The 18443-nt window shown below is 47.4% G+C and overlaps 1 protein-coding gene across 1 annotated transcript; it reads left to right on the top strand.

Annotated features, from left to right (window-relative positions):
• Positions 1-3599: 3599 nt before the first annotated feature.
• On the top strand, positions 3600-17687 carry a1cf (apobec1 complementation factor; the record flags this gene model as incomplete). Its single annotated transcript, XM_079577482.1, has 12 exons — positions 3600-3718; positions 3928-4062; positions 4167-4297; positions 7778-8016; positions 10059-10223; positions 10373-10470; positions 10565-10699; positions 13587-13722; positions 15309-15529; positions 16041-16177; positions 16427-16596; positions 17566-17687. Exons 1-12 carry the CDS (start codon positions 3623-3625, stop codon positions 17685-17687), a joined length of 1785 nt encoding a protein of 594 aa, XP_079433608.1. The 5' UTR covers positions 3600-3622.
• Between the last annotated feature and the right edge of the window lie 756 nt (positions 17688-18443).

Below are 18443 nucleotides of genomic sequence, written 5' to 3' on the forward strand. Positions count from 1 at the left end.
GTTTAGTCCCTGTTTAGACCTAGTTTAGTCCCTGTTTAGACCTAGTTTAGTCCCTGTTTAGACCTAGTTTAGTCCCTGTTTAGACCTAGTTTAGTCCCTGTTTAGTCCCTGTTTAGACCTAGTTTAGACCTAGTTTAGTCCCTGTTTAGACCTAGTTTAGTCCCTGTTTAGTCCTAGTTTAGTCCCTGTTTAGACCCTGTTTAGTCCCTGTTTAGACCCTGTTTAGTCCCTGTTTAGACCTAGTTTAGTCCCTGTTTAGACCTAGTTCAGTCCCTGTTTAGTCCCTGTTTAGACCTAGTTTAGACCTAGTTTAGTCCTAGTTTAGTCCCCGTTTAGTCCCTGTTTAGACCTAGTTTAGACCTAGTTTAGTCCCTGTTTAGACCTAGTTTAGTCCCTGTTTAGACCTAGTTCAGTCCCTGTTTAGTCCCTGTTTAGACCTAGTTTAGACCTAGTTTAGTCCTAGTTTAGTCCCCGTTTAGTCCCTGTTTAGACCTAGTTTAGACCTAGTTTAGTCCCTGTTTAGACCTAGTTTAGTCCCTGTTTAGACCCTGTTTAGACCTAGTTTAGACCCTGTTTAGACCTAGTTTAGACCTAGTTTAGTCCCTGTTTAGACCTAGTTTAGTCCCTGTTTAGACCTAGTTTAGTCCCTGTTTAGACCTAGTTTAGTCCCTGTTTAGACCTAGTTTAGTCCCTGTTTAGACCTAGTTTAGTCCCTGTTTAGACCTAGTTTAGTCCCTGTTTAGACCTAGTTTAGTCCCTGTTTAGACCTAGTTTAGTCCCTGTTTAGACCTAGTTTAGTCCCTGTTTAGACCTAGTTTAGTCCCTGTTTAGACCTAGTTTAGTCCCTGTTTAGACCCTGTTTAGACCTAGTTTAGACCCTGTTTAGACCTAGTTTAGACCTAGTTTAGTCCCTGTTTAGACCTAGTTTAGTCCCTGTTTAGACCTAGTTTAGTCCCTGTTTAGACCTAGTTTAGACCCTGTTTAGACCTAGTTTAGTCCCTGTTTAGACCTAGTTTAGTCCCTGTTTAGACCTAGTTTAGTCCCTGTTTAGACCTAGTTTAGTCCCTGTTTAGACCTAGTTTAGTCCCTGTTTAGACCTAGTTTAGTCCCTGTTTAGACCTAGTTTAGACCTAGTTTAGACCCTGTTTAGACCTAGTTTAGTCCCTGTTTAGACCTAGTTTAGACCTAGTTTAGACCAGCTTGGCCAGATGTTTGGATCCAGATGTTTGGATCCAGATGTTTGGATCCAGATGTTTGGATCCAGGTCCTTTGGCTCCAAACGGGGTGAGGTCAGAGGTGAAGGTCTCCGTCTGGAGGTTCCTTTAAAGGCATGACTGAGCTCAGATGTTCTGGCAGATGTTCGATGTTGAATAAAACCCAAACTTCACACGTCTGAAAACCGAACCCTCCACAGCTTCTCCTGGAGCTGCAGATCTGAAGAAGATCATGTGGAACCTGGAGGACGATGGAGAAGAAGCTCTGATCTCGTCTCCTCGTCTTCATCTGTTTTTAGTTTCTCCCTGTGAGGCTCATGTGTTGTTGTTGGTTTAGTTCAGCTTTACCCAAATCTAAAAGCCTCATTTGAAAGCTAAGACCTACAGAACTCTGAACTGATCTTTTTCCTGTTTTATTTTCAGCGTTTTCTTCTTGTTTTTGTGGCTGTTTTGATGCTTTTTCTGAAATACGTTTTTAGTTTTGGGTAAAGCTGAATTGGAGACGATGCTCTGGGTTAAAGGTCAGAGGTCACAGTTTATTAACCTCTTACCACTTGCATTCTGTCCTCTGGCCATTATACAGGCCTGTGTAACACCTCATTTGAAAGCTAAGACCCACAAAACTGACCTTTTTCCTCACGTTGTTGCTGTGTCACCTTTTATATTTTTTTCATTTTCTTTTTTTTGTTGTTGAGTTTTTGTCACATTTTTGTTGAGTTTTTGTCACATTTTTGTTGAGTTTTTGTCACATTTTTGTTGAGTTTTTGTCACATTTTTGTTGAATTTTTGTCACATTTTTGTTGAATTTTTGTCACTTTTTTGTCACATTTTTGTCACATTTTTGTTGAATTTTTGTCACATTTTTGTTGAATTTTTGTCACATTTTTGTCACATTTTTGTTGAATTTTTGTCACATTTTTGTCACATTTTTGTTGAATTTTTGTCACATTTTTGTCACTTTTTTGTTGAGTTTTTGTCACTTTTTTGTTGAATTTTTGTCACATTTTTGTTGAGTTTTTGTCACATTTTTGTTGAGTTTTTGTCACATTTTTGTTGAGTTTTTGTCACATTTTTGTTGAGTTTTTGTCACATTTTTGTTGAGTTTTTGTCACATTTTTGTTGAGTTTTTGTCACATTTTTGTTGAGTTTTTGTCACTTTTTTGTTGAATTTTTGTCACATTTTTGTTGAATTTTTGTCACATTTTTGTCACATTTTTGTTGAATTTTTGTCACATTTTTGTCACATTTTTGTTGAATTTTTGTCACATTTTTGTCACTTTTTTGTTGAGTTTTTGTCACTTTTTTGTTGAATTTTTGTCACATTTTTGTTGAGTTTTTGTCACTTTTTTGTTGAATTTTTGTCACATTTTTGTCACATTTTTGTCACATTTTTGTTGAATTTTTGTCACATTTTTGTTGAATTTTTGTCACATTTTTGTCACATTTTTGTTGAATTTTTGTCACATTTTTGTCACATTTTTGTTGAATTTTTGTCACATTTTTGTCACTTTTTTGTTGAGTTTTTGTCACATTTTTGTCACATTTTTGTCACATTTTTGTCACATTTTTGTCACTTTTTTGTCACATTTTTGTTGAATTTTTGTCACATTTTTGTCACATTTTTGTTGAATTTTTGTCACATTTTTGTCACTTTTTTGTCACATTTTTGTCACATTTTTGTCACATTTTTGTCACATTTTTGTTGAATTTTTGTCACATTTTTGTTGAATTTTTGTCACATTTTTGTCACATTTTTGTTGAATTTTTGTCACATTTTTGTCACATTTTTGTTGAATTTTTGTCACATTTTTGTCACTTTTTTGTTGAGTTTTTGTTGAGTTTTTGTTGAGTTTTTGTCACATTTTTGTCACATTTTGTCACATTTTTGGTGCTTTTTTCCCAATCATCTTTTGGATTGGGGTAAAGCCAAACTGGAGAAAACGTGCTCGGTTCAGGCGGGAGTTAAGGGGTTAAACCTTAAGGATCAGGATTATTTGTATTTTTAGACAAACCGACTCATAGATCTAAACAAACTCACAGCAGACGATCGAGCACTAACCAATCAGAACGTGCTTTAGTGCTGACGTCCTTTAAACATAAGTGAGTATTTGTACTTCTCCCGCCGCAGTACTCGGCGCAGTAGTCGGTGTATTTTGGCAGTACTCTGTTGTACTTATCAGTGTTGTGCTGCTGGACTCACAGCCGGTCAAGGTCTGCGGTCAATCATTCACACGCCCCGAGGCATTCTGGGAAACGGAGGCTCCTGATACTGACGCTCAGGGAACGCGCCTCATTTGAAAGCTAAGACCTACAAAACATGTGCTGAGACTAAAGGAGTGAATGCTTTTGTGTGTTTTTCTCAGTGAGCACCGTTAATTTCCCTGATTGAAACGGAACAATCACTTCTAATGGAGTCCAATCAGAAAGCAGACGGGCTGACGGGGGCGGAGCAGGAGGCGGGGCTTATGGCTCTGACGCAGAGGACCGGGTACTCCCTCAAACAGGTACTCCCTCATACAAGCAGGTACTTTTCAGAGTAAAAAAAAACTGTTTTATTACCAATTTTTTCCCCTTTTGAATTTTTTTTGTGTCATTTTTCCCAGAATGTTTCCTTTTTTTTTTTTTTTTTTTCATTGTTCTCCCCAGATTTTCCCCCGCGGGTCTGTGGTACTTGTACTGCAGTATTTGTAGTACTGACTGTAGTATTTGACAGGAGAACGGGCAGCGGCGATACGGCGGGCCGCCCCCCAACTGGGACGGACCCCCCCCCGAACGAGGCTCCGAGATCTTTGTGGGGAAACTGCCCCGGGACCTGTTCGAGGACGAGCTGGTGCCGCTGTGCGAGAAGGTACAAATACTGCAGTACTATTACTATGACTACTTATACTACTACCACGGCTAGTACTGTCACTGCAGTACTACTACTACTCTACGAGGTGGTGTGTGTTTCAGTTCGGGCAGATCTTCGAGGTGAGGATGATGATGGACTTTAACGGGAATAACCGCGGTTACGCCTTCGTCACCTTCGCCTCGAGACTCGAGGCTCGCGCCGCCATGAAGCAGCTCAACAACTACGAGATCAGGTACGATACGAATACTGCAGAACTGCAGTACTACTACTGCAATACTACTACTACTACTGCAATACTACTACTACTACTGCAATACTACTACTACTACTGCAATACTACTACTACTACTGCAGTACTTCAGTCCCGTCTCTCCCTCAGGCCCGGGCGTGGCTTTAGTGGTTGTTGTAAAGTGCTTTATAATAATGTGACTCCTCCCACAGGCCTGGGCGTGGCTTTAGTGGTTGTTGTAAAGTGCTTTATAATAAAGTGACTCCTCCCTCAGGCCTGGGCGTGGCTTTAGCGGTTGTTGTAAAGTGCTTTATAATAATGTGACTCCTCCCTCAGGCCCGGGCGTGGCTTTAGTGGTTGTTGTAAAGTGCTTTATAATAACGTGACTCCTCCCTCAGGCCCGGGCGTGGCTTTAGTGGTTGTTGTAAAGTGCTTTAATGTGACTCCTCCCTCAGGCCCGGGCGTGGCTTTAGTGGTTGTTATAAAGTGCTTTATAATAAAGTGACTCCTCCCACAGGCCCGGGCGTGGCTTTAGTGGTTGTTATAAAGTGCTTTATAATAAAGTGACTCCTCCCTCAGGCCCGGGCGTGGCTTTAGTGGTTGTTATAAAGTGCTTTATAATAAAGTGACTCCTCCCTCAGGCCCGGGCGTGGCTTTAGTGGTTGTTGTAAAGTGCTTTATAATAACGTGACTCCTCCCTCAGGCCCGGGCGTGGCTTTAGCGGTTGTTATAAAGTGCTTTATAATAAAGTGACTCCTCCCTCAGGCCCGGGCGTGGCTTTAGCGGTTGTTATAAAGTGCTTTATAATAAAGTGACTCCTCCCTCAGGCCCGGGCGTGGCTTTAGCGGTTGTTGTAAAGTGCTTTATAATAACGTGACTCCTCCCTCAGGCCCGGGAGTGGCTTTAGCGGTTGTTATAAAGTGCTTTATAATAACGTGACTCCTCCCTCAGGCCCGGGCGTGGCTTTAGCGGTTGTTATAAAGTGCTTTATAATAAAATGACTCCTCCCACAGGCCCGGGCGTGGCTTTAGCGGTTGTTATAAAGTGCTTTATAATAAAGTGACTCCTCCCTCAGGCCCAGGCGTGGCTTTAGCGGTTGTTATAAAGTGCTTTATAATAACGTGACTCCTCCCTCAGGCCTGGGCGTGGCTTTAGCGGTTGTTGTAAAGTGCTTTATAATAACGTGACTCCTCCCTCAGGCCCGGGCGTGGCTTTAGCGGTTGTTGTAAAGTGCTTTATAATAACGTGACTCCTCCCTCAGGCCCGGGCGTGGCTTTAGCGGTTGTTATAAAGTGCTTTATAATAACGTGACTCCTCCCACAGGCCTGGGCGTGGCTTTAGTGGTTGTTATAAAGTGCTTTATAATAAAATGACTCCTCCCACAGGCCCGGGCGTGGCTTTAGCGGTTGTTATAAAGTGCTTTATAATAACGTGACTCCTCCCACAGGCCTGGGCGTGGCTTTAGTGGTTGTTATAAAGTGCTTTATAATAACGTGACTCCTCCCACAGGCCCGGGCGTGGCTTTAGCGGTTGTTATAAAGTGCTTTATAATAACGTGACTCCTCCCACAGGCCTGGGCGTGGCTTTAGTGGTTGTTATAAAGTGCTTTATAAAAACGTGACTCCTCCCTCAGGCCTGAGCGTGGCTTTAGTGGTTGTTGTAAAGTGCTTTAATGTGACTCCTCCCACAGGCCCGGGCGTGGCTTCAGCGGTTGTTATAAAGTGCTTTATAATAACGTGACTCCTCCCACAGGCCTGGGCGTGGCTTTAGTGGTTGTTATAAAGTGCTTTATAATAACGTGACTCCTCCCTCAGGCCCGGGCGTGGCTTTAGCGGTTGTTATAAAGTGCTTTATAAAAACGTGACTCCTCCCTCAGGCCCGGGCGTGGCTTTAGCGGTTGTTATAAAGTGCTTTATAATAAAATGACTCCTCCCTCAGGCCCGGGCGTGGCTTTAGCGGTTGTTATAAAGTGCTTTATAATAAAATGACTCCTCCCACAGGCCCGGGCGTGGCTTTAGCGGTTGTTATAAAGTGCTTTATAATAAAGTGACTCCTCCCACAGGCCCGGGCGTGGCTTTAGCGGTTGTTATAAAGTGCTTTATAATAAAATGACTCCTCCCTCAGGCCTGGGCGTGGCTTTAGTGGTTGTTATAAAGTGCTTTATAATAAAATGACTCCTCCCACAGGCCCGGGCGTGGCTTTAGCGGTTGTTATAAAGTGCTTTATAATAAAATGACTCCTCCCTCAGGCCCGGGCGTGGCTTTAGTGGCTGTTATAAAGTGCTTTATAATAAAGTGACTCCTCCCTCAGGCCTGGGCGTGGCTTTAGTGGTTGTTGTAAAGTGCTTTATAATAATGTGACTCCTCCCACAGGCCCGGGCGTGGCTTTAGCGGTTGTTGTAAAGTGCTTTATAATAATGTGACTCCTCCCACAGGCCCGGGCGTGGCTTTAGCGGTTGTTGTAAAGTGCTTTATAATAAAGTGACTCCTCCCTCAGGCCCGGGCGTGGCTTTAGTGGTTGTTATAAAGTGCTTTATAATAAAGTGACTCCTCCCTCAGGCCCGGGCGTGGCTTTAGTGGTTGTTGTAAAGTGCTTTATAATAACGTGACTCCTCCCTCAGGCCCGGGCGTGGCTTTAGCGGTCGTTATAAAGTGCTTTAATGTGACTCCTCCCTCAGGCCCGGGCGTGGCTTTAGTGGTTGTTATAAAGTGCTTTATAATAAAGTGACTCCTCCCTCAGGCCCGGGCGTGGCTTTAGTGGTTGTTGTAAAGTGCTTTATAATAAAGTGACTCCTCCCACAGGCCTGGGCGTGGCTTTAGCGGTTGTTGTAAAGTGCTTTATAATAACGTGACTCCTCCCTCAGGCCCGGGCGTGGCTTTAGCGGTTGTTATAAAGTGCTTTATAATAATGTGACTCCTCCCTCAGGCCCGGGCGTGGCTTTAGTGGTTGTTATAAAGTGCTTTATAATAAAGTGACTCCTCCCACAGGCCTGGGCGTGGCTTTAGCGGTTGTTATAAAGTGCTTTATAATAAAGTGACTCCTCCCTCAGGCCCGGGCGTGGCTTTAGCGGTTGTTATAAAGTGCTTTATAATAACGTGACTCCTCCCACAGGCCTGGGCGTGGCTTTAGCGGTTGTTATAAAGTGCTTTATAATAACGTGACTCCTCCCACAGGCCCGGGTGTGGCTTTAGTGGTTGTTGTAAAGTGCTTTATAATAACGTGACTCCTCCCTCAGGCCCGGGCGTGGCTTTAGCGGTTGTTATAAAGTGCTTTATAATAACGTGACTCCTCCCTCAGGCCCGGGCGTGGCTTTAGCGGTTGATATAAAGTGCTTTATAATAACGTGACTCCTCCCTCAGGCCTGGGCGTGGCTTTAGCGGTTGTTGTAAAGTGCTTTATACTAAAGTGACTCCTCCCACAGGCCCGGGCGTGGCTTTAGCAGTTGTTGTAAAGTGCTTTATAATAACGTGACTCCTCCCTCAGGCCCGGGCGGCTCCTCGGCGTCTGTGCCAGCGTGGATAACTGCCGCCTCTTTGTGGGCGGGATCCCGAAGTGTAAAAAGAGGGAGGAGATTCTGACGGAGATGAGGAAGGTCACGGAGGGCGTCAGTGATGTCATCGTTTACCCGAGCGCCGCCGACAAAAACAAGAACCGCGGCTTCGCCTTCGTGGAGTACGACAACCACCGAGCGGCCGCCATGGCGAGGAGGAAGCTACTGCCAGGTACTACTACTACTACTACTGCAAATACTACTACAGTACGACAACCACCGAGCGGCCGCCATGGCGAGGAGGAAACTACTGCCAGGTACTACTACTACTACTACTACTGCAAATACTACTACAGTACGACAACCACCGAGCGGCCGCCATGGCGAGGAGGAAACTACTGCCAGGTACTGCAAATACTACTACTACTGCAAATACTACTACAGTACGACAACCACCGAGCGGCCGCCATGGCGAGGAGGAAGCTACTGCCAGGTACTGCAAATACTACTATTACTACTACTACTGCAAATACTACTACAGTACGACAACCACCGAGCGGCCGCCATGGCGATGAGGAAGCTACTGCCAGGTACTGCAAATACTACTACTACTGCAAATACTACTACTACTGCAAATACTACTACAGTACGACAACCACCGAGCGGCCGCCATGGCAAGGAGGAAGCTACTGCCAGGTACTGCAAATACTACTACTACTGCAAATACTACTACTACTGCAAATACTACTACAGTACGACAACCACCGAGCGGCCGCCATGGCGAGGAGGAAGCTACTGCCAGGTACTGCAAATACTACTACTACTGCAAATACTACTACAGTACGACAACCACCGAGCGGCCGCCATGGCGAGGAGGAAGCTACTGCCAGGTACTGCAAATACTACTACTACTACTGCAAATACTACTACAGTACGACAACCACCGAGCGGCCGCCATGGCGAGGAGGAAACTACTGCCAGGTACTGCAACTACTACTACTACTGCAAATACTACTACAGTACGACAACCACCGAGCGGCCGCCATGGCGAGGAGGAAGCTACTGCCAGGTACTGCAACTACTACTACGACTGCAAATACTACTACAGTACGACAACCACCGAGCGGCCGCCATGGCGAGGAGGAAGCTACTGCCAGGTACTGCAACTACTACTACTACTACTGCAAATACTACAACAGTACGACAACCACCGAGCGGCCGCCATGGCGAGGAGGAAGCTACTGCCAGGTACTGCAACTACTACTACTACTACTACTGCAAATACTACTACAGTACGACAACCACCGAGCGGCCGCCATGGCGAGGAGGAAGCTACTGCCAGGTACTGCAACTACTACTACTACTGCAAATACTACTACAGTACGACAACCACCGAGCGGCCGCCATGGCGAGGAGGAAACTACTGCCAGGTACTGCAAATACTACTACTGCAAATACTACTACAGTACGACAACCACCGAGCGGCCGCCATGGCGAGGAGGAAGCTACTGCCAGGTACTGCAAATACTACTACTACTGCAAATACTACTACAGTACGACAACCACCGAGCGGCCGCCATGGCGCGGAGGAAGCTACTGCCAGGTACTGCAACTACTACTACTACTGCAAATACTACTACAGTACGACAACCACCGAGCGGCCGCCATGGCGAGGAGGAAACTACTGCCAGGTACTGCAAATACTACTACTGCAAATACTACTACAGTACGACAACCACCGAGCGGCCGCCATGGCGAGAAGGAAGCTACTGCCAGGTACTGCAAATACTACTACTGCAAATACTACTACAGTACGACAACCACCGAGCGGCCGCCATGGCGAGGAGGAAACTACTGCCAGGTACTGCGACTAATACTACTACTGCAAATACTACTACAGTACGACAACCACCGAGCGGCCGCCATGGCGAGGAGGAAACTACTGCCAGGTACTGCAACAACTACTACTACTACTGCAAATACTACTACAGTACGACAACCACCGAGCGGCCGCCATGGCGAGGAGGAAACTACTGCCAGGTACTGCAACAACTACTACTACTACTGCAAATACTACTACAGTACGACAACCACCGAGCGGCCGCCATGGCGAGGAGGAAGCTACTGCCAGGTACTGCAAATACTACTACTACTACTACTGCAAATACTACTACAGTACGACAACCACCGAGCGGCCGCCATGGCGAGGAGGAAACTACTGCCAGGTACTGCAACTACTACTACTACTACTGCAAATACTACGCTCTGTCGCAGGGCGGATCCAGCTGTGGGGCCACGCCATCGCCGTGGACTGGGCGGAGCCTGAGGTGGAGGTGGACGAGGAAACCATGGCAACCGTGAAGATCCTGTACGTGAGGAACCTGATGCTGCAGACGACGGAGGAGACGATCCAGAGGGAGTTCAACGCCGTCAGACCAGGTACGAACCCGGCAGGAGCACACGGCGGCCACCAGGGGGCAGACCTGTGATGCTGCTCCACACGGCGGCCACCAGGGGGCAGACCTGTGATGCTGCTCCACACGCCGGCCACCAGGGGGCAGACCTGTGATCACCTGTTCACTGTCCAGGAGCTGTGGAGCGAGTGAAGAAGATCAGAGACTACGCCTTTGTTCATTTCACTCAAAGAGACGACGCCGTCAGCGCCATGAGCCAACTCAACGGGAAGGTACTTCTACTACTACTACTACTACTACTACTACTACTACTGCTACTACTACTACTACTACTACTTCGACTACATATGAAGTGTCTGATCGCAGGTGATCGATGGTTCTCCGATCGAAGTGACTTTGGCCAAACCTGTGGATAAAGACAGTTACGTCCGATACACCAGAGGCACCGGCGGCAGAGGAACCGCCCTACAGCAGGACTACGCCCCCTACGCCCTGGGACAGGTACTGCAGCTCCCCTACACTCTGAAACAGGTAATACAGCTCCCCCTACTCTCTTAAACAGGTACTACAGCTCCCCCTACTCTCTTAAACAGGTACTACAGCTCCCCCTACACTCTTAAACAGGTACTACAGCTCCCCCTACTCTCTTAAACAGATACTACAGCTCCCCCTACTCTCTTAAACAGGTACTACAGCTCCCCCTACTCTCTTAAACAGGTACTACAGCTCCCCCTACTCTCTTAAACAGGTACTGCAGCTCCCCCTACTCTCTTACACAGGTACTGCAGCTCCCCTACACTCTGAAACAGGTAATACAGCTCCCCCTACTCTCTTAAACAGGTACTGCAGCTCCCCCTACTCTCTTAATCAGGTACTACAGCTCCCCCTACTCTCTTACACAGGTACAACAGCTCCCCCTACACTCTTAAACAGGTACTACAGCTCCCCCTACTTTCTTAAACAGGTACTGCAGCTCCCCCTACTCTCTTAAACAGGTACTACAGCTCCCCCTACACTCTTAAACAGGTACTACAGCTTCCCCTACTCTCTTAAACAGGTACTGCAGCTCCCCCTACTCTCTTAAACAGGTACTACAGCTCCCCCTACTGTCTTAAAAAGGTACTACAGCTCCCCCTACTCTCTTAAACAGGTACTTCAGCTCCCCCTACTGTCTTAAAAAGGTACTACAGCTCCCCCTACTCTCTTAAACAGGTCCTACAGCTCCCCCTACTCTCTTAAACAGGTACTGCAGCTCCCCTACACTCTTAAACAGGTACTACAGCTCCCCCTACTCTCTTACACAGGTACTGCAGCTCCCCTACACTCTTAAACAGGTACTACCGCTCCCCCTACTCTCTTAAACAGGTACTGCAGCTCCCCCTACACTCTTAAACAGGTACTACAGCTCCCCCTACAGTCTTAAACAGGTACTACAGCTCCCCCTACAGTCTTAAACAGATACTACAGCTCCCCCTACTCTCTTAAACAGATACTACAGCTCCCCCTACTCTCTTAAACAGGTCCTACAGCTCCCCCTACTCTCTTAATCAGGTACTACAGCTCCCCCTACTTTCTTAATCAGGTACTACAGCTCCCCCTACTCTCTTAAACAGGCACTACAGCTCCCCCTACTCTCTTAAACAGGTACTACAGCTCCCCCTACTCTCTTAAACAGGTCCTACAGCTCCCCCTACTCTCTTAATCAGGTACTACAGCTCCCCCTACTTTCTTAATCAGGTACTACAGCTCCCCCTACTCTCTTAAACAGGCACTACAGCTCCCCCTACTCTCTTAAACAGGTACTACAGCTCCCCCTACTCTCTTAAACAGGTACTGCAGCTCCCCCTACTCTCTTAAACAGGTACTACAGCTCCCCCTACTCTCTTAAACAGGTACTACAGCTCCCCCTACTCTTAAACAGGTACTACAGCTCCCCCTACTCTCTTACACAGGTACTGCAGCTCCCCCTACTCTCTTACACAGGTACTACAGCTCCCCCTACTCTCTTAAACAGGTACTGCAGCTCCCCCTACTCTCTTAAACAGGTACTACAGCTCCCCCTACTCTCTTAAACAGGTACTGCAGCTCCCCCTACTCTCTTAAACAGGTACTACAGCTCCCCCTACTCTCTTAAACAGGTACTACAGCTCCCCTACTCTCTTAAACAGGTACTACAGCTCCCCCTACTCTCTTACACAGGTACTGCAGCTCCCCCTACTCTCTTACACAGGTACTACAGCTCCCCCTACTCTCTTAAACAGGTACTGCAGCTCCCCCTACTCTCTTAAACAGGTACTACAGCTCCCCCTACTCTCTTAAACAGGTACTGCAGCTCCCCCTACTCTCTTAAACAGGTAGTACAGCTCCCCCTACTCTCTTAAACAGGTACTGCAGCTCCCCCTACTCTCTTAAACAGGTACTGCAGCTCCCCCTACTCTCTTACACAGGTAATACAGCTCCCCCTACTCTCTTAAACAGGTACTACAGCTCCCCCTACTCTCTTAAACAGGTACTACAGCTCCCCCTACTCTCTTACACAGGTAATACAGCTCCCCCTACTCTCTTAAACAGGTACTGCAGCTCCCCCTACTCTCTTACACAGGTAATACAGCTCCCCCTACTCTCTTAAACAGGTACTGCAGCTCCCCCTACTCTCTTAAACAGGTACTGCAGCTCCCCCTACTCTCTTAAACAGGTAATACAGCTCCCCCTACTCTCTTAAACAGGTACTGCAGCTCCCCCTACTCTCTTAAACAGGTCCTACAGCTCCCCCTACACTCTTAAACAAGTACTGCAGCTCCCCCTACACTCTTAAACAAGTACTGCAGCTCCCCCTACACTCTTAAACAAGTACTGCAGCTCCCCCTACTCTCTTACACAGGTACTACAGCTCCCCCTACTCTCTTAAACAGGTACTACAGCTCCCCCTACTCTCTTAAACAGGTGCTACAGCTCCCCCTACTCTCTTAAACAGGTACTACAGCTCCCCTTACTCTCTTACACAGGTACTACAGCTCCCCCTACTCTCTTAAACAGGTACTACAGCTCCCCCTACTCTCTTAAACAGGTACTGCAGCTCCCCCTACACTCTTAAACAGGTACTGCAGCTCCCCCTACACTCTTAAACAAGTACTGCAGCTCCCCCTACTCTCTTAAACAGGTACTACAGCTCCCCCTACTCTCTTACACAGATACTGCAGCTCCCCCTACACTCTTAAACAAGTACTGCAGCTCCCCCTACACTCTTAAACAAGTACTGCAGCTCCCCCTACTCTCTTAAACAGGTACAACAGCTCCCCCTACTCTCTTACACAGGTGCTACAGCTCCCCCTACTCTCTTACACAGGTACTATAGCTCAGATATATGTGAATAACCCGCTCTCCGCAGGTGTACGACCCGTCCATGGCGTACCTGGGCGCGCCCGTGTTCTACGCGCCTCAGGCCTACGCCATCCCCGCTCAGCTCCGCCTCCCCAAAGCCCCGGTCTCTGGGCGGGGCCTGGTGCGGGCGCCGTCAGTGCGAGGTGAGTCTAAGGCTGCAATCACCAATCTGAAATGTGTGTTTGAATAAACGAATCTGAAATGTGGCCACGGCGAGACGCTGCAGTGGAAACATGGAAATGATTGATCTAAAACTCTCTGTTTACGATGTTTATTCTCTGACGTCAATCCAGGAAGTAGCTCTAACATGGCGGCAGTTTGGAAACAGCAGCGTCTCGCCGTAACCTCGTGTCTTATCAATCTGAAATGTTTGAATAAAATCCATGAATCAGATTCTGTGGAAACTCGGCTCCATCAACGACCGCCGCAAGAAAAGTCCAAACCAGTCAGAACCTCACATGTTCACACTTAATAAATAAATGAACTCTGCAGTTAAAACGAGAGAATGAAGCTACGTTTACTTTAATAAGGTGTTCACATTAGTCACGTGTTTTTAGCCCCTTCTTTTACTTTTAGTCTCATTAATGACTTTTACTTTATTTTCAGTCACAGAAACATGACTTAGAAATGACACTGGTCCAAACGTCTGAAACCAAACCAAACCATCTGAGGCTCCTGTTACAGTCCGGGCTCTCGGCCGTCGCTGATGGAGCCTTAGTTTCCTGTTTTGTTTCCTGTTTTGTTTCCTGTTTTGTTTCCTGTTTTGTTTCTTGTTTAGTTTCTTGTTTCCTGTTTTGTTTCCTGTTTCCTGTTTTGTTTCCTGTTTAGTTTCCTGTTGAGTTTCCTGTTTTTTTTCCTGTTTCCTGTTTTGTTTCCTGTTTTGTTTCCTGTTTTGTTTCCTGTTTTGTTTCCTGTTTAGTTTCCTGTTTTGTTTCCTGTTTCCTGTTCTGTTTCCTGTTTCCTGTTTAGTTTCCTGTTTAGTTTCCTGTTTTGTTTCCTGTTTTGTTTCCTATTTTGTTTCCTGTTTCCTGTTTTGTTTCCTGTTTAGTTTCCTGTTTTGTTTCCTGTTTAGTTTCCTGTCTTGTTTCCTGTTTCCTGTTTAGTTTCCTGTTTAGTTTCCTGTTTAGTTTCCTGTTTTGTTTCCTGTTTTCCTGTTTAGTTTCCTGTTTTGTTTCCTGTTTTGTTTCCTGTTTTCCTGTTTAGTTTCCTGTTTTGTTTCCTGTTTTGTTTCCTGTTTTGTTTCCTGTTTCCTGTTTTGTTTCCTGTTTTGTTTCCTGTTTCCTGTTTTGTTTCCTGTTTCCTGTTTTGTTTCCTGTTTTGTTTCCTGTTTCCTGTTTTGTTTCCTGTTTCCTGTTTTGTTTCCTGTTTCCTGTTTTGTTTCCTGTTTCCTGTTTTGTTTCCTGTTTCCTGTTTTGTTTCCTGTTTTGTTTCCTGTTTCCTGTTTTGTTTCCTGTTTTGTTTCCTGTTTTGTTTCCTGTTTTGTTTCCTGTTTAGTTTTCTGTTTTGTTTCCTGTTTCCTGTTTTGTTTCCTGTTTAGTTTCCTGTTTCCTGTTTTGTTTCCTGTTTCCTGTTTAGTTTCCTGTTTAGTTTCCTGTTTTGTTTCCTGTTTCCTGTTTAGTTTCCTGTTTTGTTTCCTGTTTCCTGTTTTGTTTCCTGTTTTGTTTCATAATCAAAAGGAATCACGGAGCGAGTTCTGATTGGCTGTGATTGTGATGTATGTCTTTGGTAGAGGTTTACATGAGTCTGCCTGTAGGGGCCGCCGGCGTGCGCGGGCTGCCCAGGGGTGGGGCTTACATCACGGGGGGCGGGGCTTACCTCGCAGGGGGCGGAGTCGCGGCCCGAGCCAACCCCGCCTACAAGATGGATGCCAAGCCGAGCCCGGAGAAACTGTACGACCTCCTCCCCGGGATGGAGCTCACGCCGCTGAAGACCAGCAAGAGCCCGCCCCAGGTGAGACCACGCCCACACCCCAGGTGAGACCACGCCCACACCCCAGGTGAGACCACGCCCACACCGCAGGTGAGACCACGCCCACACCACACCCCAGGTGAGACCACGCCCACACCCCAGGTGAGACCACGCCCACACCCCAGGTGAGACCACGCCCACACCGCAGGTGAGACCACGCCCACACCCCAGGTCAGACCACGCCCACACCCAGGTGAGACCACACCCCAGGTGAGACCACGCCCACACCCCCGGTGAGACCACGCCCACACCCCAGGTGAGACCACGCCCACACCCCAGGTGAGACCACGCCCACTCCCCCGGTCAGACCACGCCCACACCCCAGGTGAGACCCCGCCCACACCACACCCCAGGTGAGACCACGCCCACACCACACCCCAGGTGAGACCACGCCCCCAGGTTAGTCCAGGATGAGCCTGGGTTTGAGGAACAGGTCTACATGCACTCGAGTCTCCTGGTTCTTCTCTGAGCCGACCTCCTGCTTGTGCTTCAGGTTCTGGAGGAGCTGTGTCAGAAGAACGGTTGGGGTTCTCCGGTTTATCAGCTGCACTCAGCGCTGAGTCCAGACCAGAGGCAGCTGTTCCTTTATAAAGTCTCTGTCCCGGCCCTGGCCTCGCAGTTCCCCAACACGTGAGTCTGGAGGAGGGGGGAGGGTTGGGTCAGACTCTTCAGAGGGAGGGTTGGGTCAGACTCTTCAGGGGGAGGGTTGGGTCAGAGGGAGGTTTGGGTCAGACTCTTCAGAGGGAGGTTTGGGTCAGAGGGAGGGTTGGGTCAGACTCTTCAGGGGGAGGTTTGGGTCAGAGGGAGGTTTGTGTCAGACTCTTCAGGGGGAGGTTGGGTCAGACTCTCCAGGGCTGAGCTCTCTCCCTCCCTCCCCAGTCACCCGCTGACCCCGTCGAAGCTGTGTGCGTCTGTGGACGAGGCGAAGGTTCACGCGGCCGAACACGCCCTGGGCAGCCTGGGCCTGAGCGAGGCCTCGGGGGACGTCCCGGGGGCCTCACCGGGGCCCGTGTCCGGGACCATCAGCCCCACGGCCCTGGCCTACACAGGTGAGTGAGGTCCGTATTCACTAACTCCTCCCACCTCCTCACTCTGAACCTCAACCTCACACTGAACCTCACACTGAACCTCAACCTCACACTGAACCTCACACCGAACCTCACACTGAACCTCAACCTCACACTGAACCTCACTCTGAACCTCAACCTCACTCTGAACCTTTCTCTGAACCTCAACCTCACACTGAACCTCACTCTGAACCTCAACCTCACTCTGAACCTTTCTCTGAACCTCAACCTCACACTGAACCTCACTCTGAACCTCAACCTCACTCTGAACCTTTCTCTGAACCTCAACCTCACACTGAACCTCACTCTGAACCTCAACCTCACTCTGAACCTTTCTCTGAACCTCAACCTCACACTGAACCTCACTCTGAACCTCAACCTCACACTGAACCTTTCTCTGAACCTCAACCTCACTCTGAACCTCACACTGAACCTCACTCTGAACCTCACTCTGAACCTTTCTCTGAACCTCAACCTCACACTGAACCTCACTCTGAACCTCAACCTCACTCTGAACCTTTCTCTGAACCTCAACCTCACTCTGAACCTCACACTGAACCTCACTCTGAACCTCACTCTGAACCTTTCTCTGAACCTCAACCTCACACTGAACCTCACTCTGAACCTCAACCTCACACTGAACCTCACTCTGAACCTCAACCTCACACTGAACCTCACTCTGAACCTCAACCTCACTCTGAACCTCACTCTGAACCTCAATGATGATCTGCTTAATAATGTGGAACGTCCTGTGTCGTTTTTCCATAACCTCACACTGATCCTCACAGACTGAGGTTCACGTTAGTGCTGCATAAAAAGAAGTCGTCACTTTTATTATCTGGTTTGAGTCTGAGAATATTCCAGCTTTACTTCAAAGCCGTTCCTCGACTAACATGAAGTTTATCGCTGCCGTTTAAACTCCTCCCACTCACGCCTCGTCCCGTCCCACAGCCACAGCCTACCCTCTGACCGCCGCCGCCATGGCCCTGAAGCAGACGCTCAACCAGGACCTGACCTACACCTACGAGGGCTACCCCGCCTTCGCCATCCACAGCGCGGCTACTCTGCTCTGAGATCTACATCTACATACTAGCATCTGCATGCTAGCATCTACATGCTAGCATCTACATGCTAACATCTACATGCTAGCATCTACATGCTAACATCTACATGCTAACATCTACATACTAGCATCTGCATGCTAGCATCTACATGCTAACATCTACATGCTAGCATCTACATGCTAGCATCTACATGCTAGCATCTACATGCTAACATCCACATACTAGCATCTGCATGCTAGCATCTACATGTTAGCATCTGCATGCTAACATCTACATGCTAGCATCTACATGCTAACTCCTACATGCTAGCATCTACATGCTAACACCTACATGCTAACATCTACATGCTAACACCTACATGCTAGCATCTACATGCTAACATCTACATGCTAACATCTACATGCTAACATCTACATGCTAACATCTACATGCTAGCATCTACATGCTAACGTCTACATGCTAACATCTACATGCTAGCATCTACATGCAAACATCTACATGCTAACATCTACATGCTAACATCTATATGCTAACATCTGCTCTGAGACAACGCTAACATCTACATGCTAACATCTACACGCTAACATCTACATGCTAACATCTACATGCTAGCACCTACATGCTAACATCTACATGTTAGCATGTAGATGCTAACATCTACATGCTAACATCTACATGCTAGCACCTACATGCTAACATCTACATGTTAACATGTAGATGCTAGCATGTAGATGCTAACATCTACATGCTAACATCTACATGCTA

Source organism: Gobius niger (assembly GCF_951799975.1).
Source record: "Gobius niger genome assembly, chromosome: 19".
Lineage (NCBI taxonomy): Eukaryota > Metazoa > Chordata > Actinopteri > Gobiiformes > Gobiidae > Gobius > Gobius niger.